The following is an 11442-nucleotide window of genomic DNA, read 5'->3' as shown; positions in this document are numbered from 1 at the left end:
CCTAGGGAATGCCTGGCATGCTCCCCACTCCCAGCAGGGAGCGCCGGAGACCCCCACTGATACACTTCTCTCTGTCCTCACTCACCGGGCCTCCTAGTGGCTCCAGGGGCTCCCTGCCCACCACATACCTGGCTGCCCAGTGTGGAGGGAGAGCTGGGCTCTGACCCGTGAGAGCAGCCTGGTGATAACCCCCTTGTCTCTCACTTTTAGAAGAAGGTGGATGAGGAGGGCCTGAAGAGGATGATGGGTGATCTGGATGAGACCAGGAGGTGCACTTCCAGGGGTATGCTCTCTCCCTCGCCCTCGACACTATCATGTGCAACAACTTCTTCCAGGGCTCCCCAGCACAGTCCTGATGTAGAGCTCGTGGTTCCCTCCATGGGTTTCTTGGGCCAGGAGGACTCTCTACCTTTTTTAGTTTTATACTCAATAAACTCTTTTGCTTGTTGACAATATTTTAATTGCTCAGTGATGCCCTGTCACCTGGCTGGCTCAAAGACCAAAGCTTCTTTCTTTTTTCTTTCTTTTTTTTTTTTTTTTTGCGGTACGTGGGCCTCTCACTGTTGTGGCCTCTCCTGTTGCGGAGCACAGGCTCCAGACGCACAGGCTCATGGGCCCAGCCACTCCGCAGCATGTGGGATCTTCCCGGACCGGGGCACGAACCCGTGTCCCCTGCATCGGCAGGCAGACTCTCAACCACTGTGCCACCAGGGAAGCCCCTCAAAGCTTCTTTTGTTTTGAGCTGTCTCTATCCCTTTCAGTCCAAGATGATATAATGCCTTTAAAAATGTTGTGGGCTTCCTGTGTATCAACTTATAATTCACTTAATTAGACAAAAAAACATATCTACAAATTTCTTTGAGACTGGCCCTCTGTACCATAGAGGTAGAGAGCTGTTAGAAAATGCCCTTATGATTCTTAAAGGCCCTCTTGCCTGAAAGAGACACACTGCTAAAATTATTAGAAGCCTTATTGGTGTTTTTTTGTTTGTTTTTGTTTTTGGCTGCGTTGGGTCTTTGTTGTTGTGCATGGGCTTTCTCTAGTTGTGGCAAGTGCGGGCTACTCTTCGTTGTGGTTCACGGGCTTACTCATTGCAGTGGCTTCCCTTGTTGCGTAGCACGGGCTCTAGGCATGCGGCCTTCAGTAATTGCAGCACACGGGCTCAATAGTTGCGACGCATGAGCTGTAGGGCGTGCGGGCTCAGTAGTTGTAGTGCACAGGCTTAGTTGCTCCGCGGCATGTGGGGTCTTCCCAGACCAGGGATTGAACCTGTGTCCCCCTGAATTGGCAAGCAGATTCTTAACCACTGCGCCACCAGGGAAGTCCCTAGAAGCCGTGTTGTCTATCTGAGATCTGAGAATTGCCCTTTAATCTTTTTGAAGTTTCCATGAAAGATCTCATCTTTGACTTTATCTTACCCCTGAGGCCCTTTTTGTTGGCAGGGCCATGGATTTGATCTTTGCCCTGAGGCCATTTATTACTTTGAGAGCCATTTATTACTTTGAGAGCCATTTGCTGCCTGGAAAGACTGTCCTGGGCCCTCTATATTTCCTCTAAATTCCACTCAGAATTGAAGAGTTCCTTCTTTAGTTCATCTCTTTCTTCTCATATTTTACCATAGGCAGCCAGAAGAAGCCAATTGACATTTTCAGTATTCTGTCCAAAAATCTCCTTAGCCCATCCATGCGTTCCTTATGTAATCTTTCTATTTTCCACGTTACCATGGATAATAGTGTTTCCAGACATTCCACCACTACATAATAGGGGTTGCCTTTTCTTCAGTCTCCAGTAACAATGTCCTCACTGCCCTTCAAATTATTACTAGCAATCTTCTTGAGATCCTTCTACCTTTCACCCATGGCTTTGTCCCAAAGCCAGTAACACCTGCTTTAGGTTTTTGTAATAGAAGCCTCTTTCTCTTTCAGGTCTTTGATGAAAGATTCATGGAGCCAACTCATGCTGATTTTCTAAGCTTTTCCTACCACTTCCTCTATCACTACACCTAGGTTTCCATTTGGTCTGCATCCCAAGATACATCAGGGGACAATTTGACTAAATATTTTGTCATTTCATAACGAACGTCCTTGACTTTCAGCCTGCACATATTGGGTCCTCATATCTCACTGTCTTCCCTCCTCCACTTGGTCAATTCCACATTTTATTTTATTTTATTTTTCTCGGTACGCAGGCCTCCCACTGCTGTGGCCTCTCCCGTTGCGGAGAACAGGCTCTGGACGCGCAGGCTCAGCGGCCATGGCTCATGGGCCCAGCCGCTCCGCGGCACGTGGGATCTTCCCGGACTGGGGCACGAACCCGTGTCCCCTGCATCGGCAGGCAGACTCTCAACCACTGCGCCACCAGGGAAGCCCCCAATTCCACATTTTAGATTCTTCTGTTTGAGGACTCCGCTTTATGAATTTATTAAGCTTTGAGTTGCAGATCACCTGACTAACAGTGGCTTTAATTGTCTTACATAACAAGACATCTGAGACAGGCAGTTCAGGGTTAATTCAAGGTTGGTTCAGGGGCCCAGAGATGTCATATGACACCTATTTTTTTGCTCTGTAATCTACAGCATGTATGCCTTTTCCCTCATGCATGTTGCTTCATGATCACAAGATGGCTGCTCTACCTCCAGGTCTCACTGTCCATGTTCCAGGCTAAGAGACAGAGGAAGTATAGGGTGCAGAAAGCTTTTCCTCAAGAGACTTTGCCTTTTTATTATACAAGAAATACTCTCTCCAAAGATTTCTACTTACGTCTCTTTGGCCTTAACTATGTAATATGGCTGTGACCAAGTATTTTTAGCTGGGCATGTTGACACTTTGAAAGAAAAGAAAAAAGGTTTTAATAATAAGGAAAGGGGGGGGATGGATAGCAGACAAGCAATAGACAACATTTTTCTGAATTGTTTTCTTACTTTTCTTACTTCCCTGGGAAGCTCTGATGCTTGGGAACTGCTTACAGAGTAGCTCAGAAAAGAGCTCCCCAAAGACAGAAAGGAGTGAGAAGGTTCTGGGACACACTGCTTATTCTCACTGTTCCAACTGCATGTCTGGGGCTGATGAGGCAAGGCTGGGCAGGCCCTAGCAATGAAGAGAGAGGCCCACTTTCCTAATATCCTATAGGAAAAGGAGCCGGTGGATATAGGTCAGGGACTCATCATAATGGTAATTAACGTTTCCACAGCAGTTCCCAAAGCTTCTTTCATGCTCACTGTCACTTCAGCCTCATGGTAACCCCCAATAGAGCTATCATTAGGCCCTTTTTACGGATAAGGAAACCCAGAGGAAGCAGCATCTGCCATTCAGGGAGCATTCCCTCCGGCCAGGTTCTCTGCTAGGCCTGTTCTAGCATCATCTCATTGAATCCTCACAGCACTTGGATGAGGGATGTGTTATTAGTTTCTGCATTTCACAGAGGAGGAAATAGGGGCTGGGAGAGGTTAAATGAGTAGTGTTGGGACTTGACCCAGGTTGTAAGAAAGGGCCTCACCCCTCTGGGACACGGGGGTGGCAGCTTGGGCCTTCCTCCCCTTCCTCCAAAGCCTTGGAGATGAAGGGGACCTGGCTGGGCAGAGTCCAGACGCTCTTGGTGTCTCAATCCTGAATCCACGGGGAAGTGGGTCCACTTGCTGGTGATTGCGCGACTGTAGACTGTTTGCTCACAGTGGATCCTGGCTTCCGCAGGGGCTCAGTTCCAGGCTCTGGGGCTGTTCTGGCTGGTGGATACTGGCATGGGCTGGCTGCCTCTGGAGCTTTCCCCGGCTGGCTAAGCACCCGATGGGACTAATTTCGTTCTGTATATTTGACAGACTAACACACATGTGACTTTCTTAGCTGGTCTCAATAATCTTCCCTCATCCTGCCCCTTCCTGCAAATCTTCCTGCTGAGGCAGAGACGAGGAGGGTCCAGAAAATGGTGCTGTTCAAAGGCCCGCTGGCCGGATTCTCTCTCACTTCCTCCCGGAACTGCGGCAGGGAGGAGAGCCTCAGGGATCCATATGTCACCTCCCATAGTGTCCTACTGTCACTTTGCTCTTTGTGCCTTTGGGTCTATCCCTGCAATCTGTTGACCCTCCAAGAAAAGAGAGACTGAAGGCAAAGGTGGATTCTGAGGCAGGGGAGTGACTGAAATAGGGCTCCCCATGCTCCCATCTTTACTCCCCTCTAACTCAGTGCTCCCATCCGGGAAATGGGCAGTCAGGCATTGACTTGGTCCTCAAAAGACCAAGGAGAGCCTGTAGGTCTAAGGCCCACAGGCTCTCCTTGATCCCAGTTCAGATCCTCTCCCCACCCCCATCCCCTAATTCTGTAGCAAAGGCCTCCCTGGCTCCAGCCTCAGTAATCAAATACCCCCTCCCACCCTCTCTCTACCTTGGGCTCAGATGATGAGAAAGGAGATGAATCAGTGTGACGAGGTTCATTGACCCCCATGGGGCTATGAGATTGGGGTGGTGTCACCCTGTCCCTCGAGTCCAGGTCCTTTTGGCACAAGCACATGAACGTCCAGATGCTCTAAGACACTTCATCTTATTTCTCCCTGAGGTGCAGAACCAGACACTGACTTTCATGGCGCAAGGTGGTTTCCCAGAGGCTTTTGTAAGGTGATGGCGGTGATAGTGGGGGACAGAGGCAGGGAGAGAGGACGGGAGAGAGAGGGACAGTCCTGCCGGGTCAGAGAGCATCTGCTCCCACCCTCCCTCCCTCATGCTGCTCCTGTTGGGGAGAGACCCTTACCTTCCACTTGGGGCACACTTCTCTGTAGTCAGCTCTCCATCTGCAGTGGAGCAGCACGAGTGAGAGGCCAAGGGTGTTGAGCTCCACTCCCAGGTAGAGAATCAAGTGGACAGTGTGGACAGCAGAGGGTGGGAAAGGAAGAGGATGCTCCCTGTCTGGGCCTCGGAGGGGCGGCTAGTGTCGTGTGCATTGGGGGGATTCAGGGTAGATGCTGGCGAAGAACTCCCAGCAGGGCAGGAAGATTCCAATCCCTGTAAGAACAACTTGGGAAAGCAAGATAAGAAAGGCTGCAGCTCTGTCTCTAGCCTGTGGGGATGCAGAAGGCTGGACAAAATGACCTGGGGGTTAGGCGGGGGAGGAGGCTTGGTTCTCTCCCTGCTGCCCCCATCGAGGGGACTTAGCGTGTGGCTGTTGAGTTAGACTCCGAGACCTCTGCCCTGACACCGTCCACGGGACCAGCAAGTGATACAAAGCACTTTCACATCGGAGTCTCAGGGTAGGAATCTTCCAAATCCATTTTGGAGGCAAAAAATTAAGGCCCAAACAAGGTAAAGGACATGCTCGGGGTGGATGCAAGAGGGTGGTGGATCTTGGAGTGAGGGTCCAGTAAGGGTTCTTCCCACGACGGTCCTCCAGCCCCAAAGCGCCTGCACCCAGACCTCTCCGTCCACCCACCCGCCCCTCAGCTGTTGCCTCCCTGGGGGAGCTCCTGCCTTCCCTGCTCCCCACCTCAGTCGGAGCCTCTCCTAGTGGCAAACAAAGTGAGGCATCCCAGAGGGGCGTGGCCAGGCTTTGAAACAGGAAAGGCTGGGGGATAAGGATTCAGGCTGGGAACAGGCTGCCCAGCCCTTCCCTGACCATGCATATAAAGTACCCCAGGCCCCACCACCATTTTTCCCCCTTAGCCCTGCTTTATTGTTCTTCCTAGCATTTATGTCGCTGACCTATCATACATTTATTTACTTGTTACTGTCTGTTGTGTGCATTAGATGGTCCTCTCTACAGAGCTCGGCTTTTGTCTGTTTTGTTTATGGCTGTACCTCCAATGCTTAGGACAGGCACCTCTAAATCTTCATATGAAAAATGAATGGCTCTCACCCTGCCACAAATTAGTTGTGTGACTTGGGCAAGTTACCTACCTCTCAGTTAACATTTATGCCCTTACCATGTGCCGGCACTATTTATCTATGAGCTTTGTACATAGAAAGCCCTTTAAGCCTCACGGCAATCCTATGAACTGATGACCATTATTCTCCTTGGTCATTGGCAGGTGAGGAAAATGAGGCCCAGAGAGGTGAAGTGACCTGCTTAAGGGAGGTGGCTGTTGGCAGAGATGGGATGTCACAGGTGGGAACAAGGGATTGACCTAGAACTGAATGAATTGCTGGTCCACTCTGGCCTCTGCTTCTGTCCCCTACTCCCCATAATTCCTTGCCTAGAAAACAGGGTTAATCACAGCCCTCCCTTCCCTGCACCCCCCCCCCCCACTGTTCGCCCCCGTCACCCACAGGGGCTGAGTCTTCGGGGAGGTGATGGCACAGTTGAGGTTCGGGGGCAGGGGGCCTGGGAAGAGGCCAAGGTGTCATGAGCTCTCTGGCTGCCCCACAAGTATTAGGGCTTCTTCAGAGGCCTGGGGGTTGACTCCTCTTCCCCTTCCCACACTCTTCTGGTCTTGGGTTCCCTTTCTGTGAAGTGGGGAGGGGTCTCTCAGGCCCAGGGATGAGGGCGGGAGAAGTGATACGAAGAGATTTCCGTTTCTGGCAACATGGTGGTCTGTGCCAGCTCCGGCTAAAAAGAAAACAAAAAGTGCTGGATAGAATAAAAACATCTTTTTCAAAGCGTTGACGAGCTCACAAGGCATTGAGGAATGGGATCAAAATCTTAGCGAAAGCAGACTCCAAGTGAGTGGGGCCCTGGGGCCCCTCATGCCCTGAGGGCATCCGCCAAACTGAGCCAAAGCGACCTTTGGCTTTGACAGAGTGTGGAGTGAGGAGGGGCTCGCTTGAGGAGGGGAGGCAAGGGGGACACCCCACATAACGCTGAGACCCCAAAGGGCTACACGCTTAAGCCAAAAACCAGAGGAAATCTACCCCCACCCCACGGGAGTGCAGGGAACTTGGCCTTGGTGCTGAATGGAGCCACGGAGGACAGGAAACAGGCCTTAGGAGCTCAAGCTCCAGGCCACCCTGGTGTGAGTCTGAACTAGGGGAGGAGGAGGGGCACCAGGAGAACACAGCCGAGACTTCTGGAAGCACCCCTAGGAGGAGCACACCTTCCTCCCGGGCCTCAAAGACATCCTACGGGTGACCTTCCCAGGGAAGCAAGCAGTTCTCTGCCCAAAGCATCCAAGGACCATCGATCTGGAGATCAGTCAGCGAGGGTGTCTCGCAGGCTCAGAGCTCTCACCGTAAATGAGGGGGCTTAGCCAGGGGCACGCCAAGATCCCCTCTGGCAGAGGGATTCTCCGGGGGTGAGGCGAAAGTGTGCCCCACTTTGTCTTCTTCTGGGGTGTCTTTTCAGGGTGAAGACATAGGGGATGGCTGTGATGAATGACCTGTCTTCTCTAACCAGGCTGGAAGGAGATGGGTAGGAGGCTGTGCCCGGATCCCAGCTCTGGGGGAGGGCAGAGGGAAAATGACGAGGTGGTGGTGTCTGCAGCCCAGACGGGGCCTTTGATGGGTGCATGGCAAGGTGGGCGGGTGGGCTCTGTAATATGGGTTGCCAGGGAAGGAGGCAGGGGAGCCCCTGGGGGCATCCTCAGCTTGACCTACTTGGGCCCCCCATAATTGCTCCCTTCCTTCCTCGGGAGGCTACACGTAGGGGTGCCCTGTCTGTAGGCTCCTCCAGCTGAAACGCCAACACCTGTGGTGCGTGCCGGCTGCTTAGGTCCTGTCCTAGGTGTCCGGCAGCTCCAGGTCTGTCTCCTGGCCCAGGGTCTGGGCTTTTGGGGGCAGAGGGATGACCACAGCAGGGACTGATGAGGTGAAGGAAGTCAGATACGATGGGTTCAGGGGTTCCCTTGTACAGGGAGGGGCTGCTGGGGAACCTGGGTTTAGGGGGTGTGCAGAGCTGAGGTCTGGCGGAGGGGTCGGGGCAATGGGCTTAGAATGCTGCTGTTGCCCTCAGTCAGCTCCCCCTTCGCCCACACCTTCCCTTCCTGCCAACGGGTTGAGATGGGCCAGGGCTGTGGGGAAGAGAGGATTCCCTCCAGTCTCCAGGCACCGAGCTTCTGACAAAGCAACAGTGGTGGCGCCAGGCAGGCTGGCAGGAGCCCAGAAGGGCAGCTCGGCCCCTCTGAGGTTCCCTATTCCTTGCGATCACGGCCCTTTCCTCTCCTGGGAACCCGGAACCCTACTCTAATCCTGGGCTGTCACAAAGCGTTAGACCCCAGGCAGCACTTAACCCCATTCTTCTTCCCTCTCAACCCTGACCATCTACAGGGCCTGGCAGAGAGTAAATCATTAGGGAGAGGGCCTTGGCCCAGGCTGCCTCGTGCTGCAGGACTCCTGTCCCCTGGGGGCACCAGGAGTGAGTCACTGGGCTCACATGGAAACAACACATGCCTTCCTGGCTGCCTTAGGATTTTTCCAGGCTGGAGGCATCTCCCAGAAGGGCGGTGGGAGGGGCCCGTGGAATGGGGGTGAGTGAGCAATTCTGGGAAGCGCTTCCCCTCTAACAGAATGGGGTACCCCTCTGCAGAGCCTTCGGTCTCAAGAGCCCCAGAGGTCAGGGGGATGGCCTCAGGGAGAGCAGATTACAGATTGGTACATACCTGAGCTCGCTGTCTCCAGAGACCAACTGGTTCAGGTCCCTGACTAGGCCTGTGAGGGGGGAGTAACCCTATTTTACAGATAAGGCACCTAAGACCCAGACAGGGTAAATGGCTCGTCTTCCGCTGCGCAGCTAGTCAGAGGCATAGAGCGTCGCGGCAGATTTTCCTTTGGTTGCAACTTCCCTGAGTTCAGCGCAGGAGGGATGGTGATGGGGTCGTAGTGAGGCGGTGGAGGTTCTTCTGAGACCTGACTCTCCCTGAGAAGGTCCAGCTTCGCCAAGGGCCTGAGGCCGGGAGCATGGGGCAAGGGTGCTCCCTTGTGCAGGAGCTCTGGGGTCCTGAGGGCGATGAGGCTTCTAGGGCCAGGGGGCTGTGTCTCAGAGGGTGCTACAGAGCTGGACTGGGCGTCAGATGAGAAAAGCTGGAGAGAATCAGGGAGTCCTCAGGGACCCCCAGTGTGCGGGGTGCAGGTAAAGGGTGGGCACCTCTCCCTGAGGAGTTTGCAGTGAGGTTGGGCAAATGAGGCCTCTGTCCAGAAATAGGGGGGCAGTCGGGAAATAAATGAGGAGGGGCTGGTGTAGTCAGGGAGGGCTGCTCAGAGGAGGGGGAGCTTGTGGGGTGGGAAGGCTGCAGGGGGTTAAGTCAGGTCTGGGTGCATTCCCTGGGACGCATGGAGGGCAAAGTTGAGCAGGGGGTCTGACTCGGCCTCTGCCGTGAGTCACACCCTTGTTCTTCTGTGACAGTAACGATGGCGCCTCCGGAACAGGCCGTGGCTGCTATTGTGTGCACCTTCCAGGAATATTCAGGGCCCTGTTGGAGACAAGTAAAACTCTGCCAGGCAGAGCTCAAGGAACTGCTAGAGAAGGAGCTGCCCACCTGGACCCCGGTGAGCACCTGGGGTGAGTCCCCATGGGAAGCACTGCTCGGATTCCGCAAAGAGACACCTGGAGACGAGCTCTGAGCATTGGACAGCAAGGGGGTGGAAGCTAGACTGTGGGGAGGGGATGCTGGGAGGGAGACGGGCACAGCAGGAATCTCAGTTTCCTTATCCGCAAAGTGGGAGGATGAACATGTCAAGGGCTGCCTGGCCTGGCTGTTGGGAGGACTGAGCGAGGGCTCTGTGAAGAACCCCTGACACAGGGTTGGCACTCAGTAGCAAGTAGTAGGTGCTCTGTAAATGATCTGAGAGAGAGGATTTGGGAGGGAGATTGACACCGGTGAATGGTCAGAACAGGGAGGCTGAGGTTGGCCCCCAGAGGGGTGTGGGTTGGGATGGCTGGGACCCCACAGGAGGGGAGGGAGGGAAGCGGGATGTGCGCACCAGGCTGTTCTGCACTCCTCACCCTGCCATCCCCGCCCTGCACAGACAGAGCTTCAGGAGTGTGACCACAATAAGTTCATGAGTGTCCTGGACACCAGCAAGGATCGCGAGGTGAACTTTGTGGAGTACACGTGCCTGCTTGCTTGCCTCTGCGCCTGCTGCCGTGAGTACTTCAAGAGCTGCGCCCTGGGCCCCCACTGCTCCCAGTAACGGGCGGGGTTGCCATCGGAGGGTAGGGGCCTGGGTCTGCTCCGGACCTGCTCCATCTCTGCCCTGAGGTCATCCTGGGCATGTCAGCTCTCCCCCCTCCCCCTCCCCCCTCCTTTGTCCCCTCCCTCTAGAATCTCCCAGGTTTGCCCCTGGTATGTTAACCCCTTTTACCCATGAGTCTAGGAGACGTGAGAGGACCTTCCCCGGGACCACAGCCAGTGACCTGTAGAACAGCCAGCCGCTGACTGCCCACTGTGGCCCATGATGGACGAAGGCTGTCAAGGCCCAGCAGAGTGTGTGAGGGAAGGAGACCACGGTGGGAAAGGGCCTATTTTGCTCCTAATAAAGAACTGGCATCCCTTGGCTCCGTTTGGTTCTTCTGAGAGGACAGCCCGGGCCTGGGAACAGAGTCCCGCTGAGGCTTCACTCCCCTCTGGCCTTTTCCACTGGAGGACAGGAGGCTAAGGGCACTTTCAGACCTCGCGGAAATGAAATGGTCTTAACGTCCTGCAGGAGGGGGTGGGGTCAACACGGGAACAATGTCCATGGGAGGCTGGTGTGTGTGGGGGTCTCTCTCTCTCTCTCTCTGGGGTGTCTCTGAAGGAGAAGCTCCCTTGGGGACTTCCCTGGTGGTCCAGTGTTTAAGACTCTGCACCCCCAATGCAGGGGCCTTAGGTTTGATCCCTGGTCAGGGAGCTAGATCCCGCGTGCCGCAACTAAGACCCAGCGCAGCCTAAATAAATAAATAAGTAAATAAATATCGTTTTTTAAAAAAAGAAGCACCCTTGGGCTGTCTAGGAGGGTGAGAGGGTACGGAACTCAGTCCACTGGACAGGATGTTCTGAGGGGAGGGGAGGGCCGTAGTGGAGGGGGTGGGTCTGTTCCCTGCCTGGGGCTGTGGGAGCCCAGAGTGCAGTACTAATAGGATTAGGGTGTCTGAGGTCCAGCTAGGGTGTTTCTCCCTGATGTAGGGGGTGCCCTACATTGGAGGGGGAAGGGGAGACCTGCAGGCCGACCCCCTCCCTGAAGCCACAGCCACCTGAGGGGCTTCACATCCCCTCTCCTGAACCTCTCTCAATCCCTGAGTTCATACCCTGCCCTGAGAGGTTCCCCTGACCCCTGCCTCCCCCATTCTGTGCTGTATCACCTCTAACTTTCCACCGCAACCTGCCCTCTTCATTCCTGATGCCCATCCTAACTCTAAATCCCCCTCCTGACACACTCCTCTTTCCCATGTGCTCATGGTCCCGTCAGTCAATCCCTGAGACCCGAGGCCTGATGCCCCCTTCCCATTCCATCACTCCGTCATCCAGGTCCTTTCTCCACAGATGTGTCTGTGGGGGTCCCGACGCCTCCTTTGGGTGTTAGCCTGTTCCCCCTCCCAGACCCCCCAGCTCCTG

The 11442-nt window shown here is 54.3% G+C and overlaps 1 protein-coding gene across 6 annotated transcripts in view; it reads left to right on the top strand.

Moving 5' to 3' along the window:
* The window catches only part of S100A3 (S100 calcium binding protein A3), a 12921-nt gene extending 2525 nt beyond the window's left edge, over positions 1-10396 (top strand). Inside the window, exons 3-6 of one of the 6 annotated variants that reach the window (XM_060007679.1) lie at positions 214-283; positions 9255-9410; positions 9882-9995; positions 10226-10396. In XM_060007679.1, coding sequence (XP_059863662.1) covers positions 214-283; positions 9255-9410; positions 9882-9995; positions 10226-10287 — 402 coding nt within the window. In that variant the 3' untranslated portion in view covers positions 10288-10396. The other 5 variants (XM_060007688.1, XM_060007670.1, XM_060007717.1 and 2 more) reach the window with 5 other exon arrangements.
* Positions 10397-11442: the final 1046 nt, after the last annotated feature.

This window comes from Delphinus delphis, chromosome 1, assembly GCF_949987515.2.
Source record: "Delphinus delphis chromosome 1, mDelDel1.2, whole genome shotgun sequence".
Classification (NCBI taxonomy): domain Eukaryota; kingdom Metazoa; phylum Chordata; class Mammalia; order Artiodactyla; family Delphinidae; genus Delphinus; species Delphinus delphis.
The sequence above is the reverse complement of the archived record's forward strand: the minus strand, read 5'-3'. Positions and strand labels throughout refer to the sequence as shown.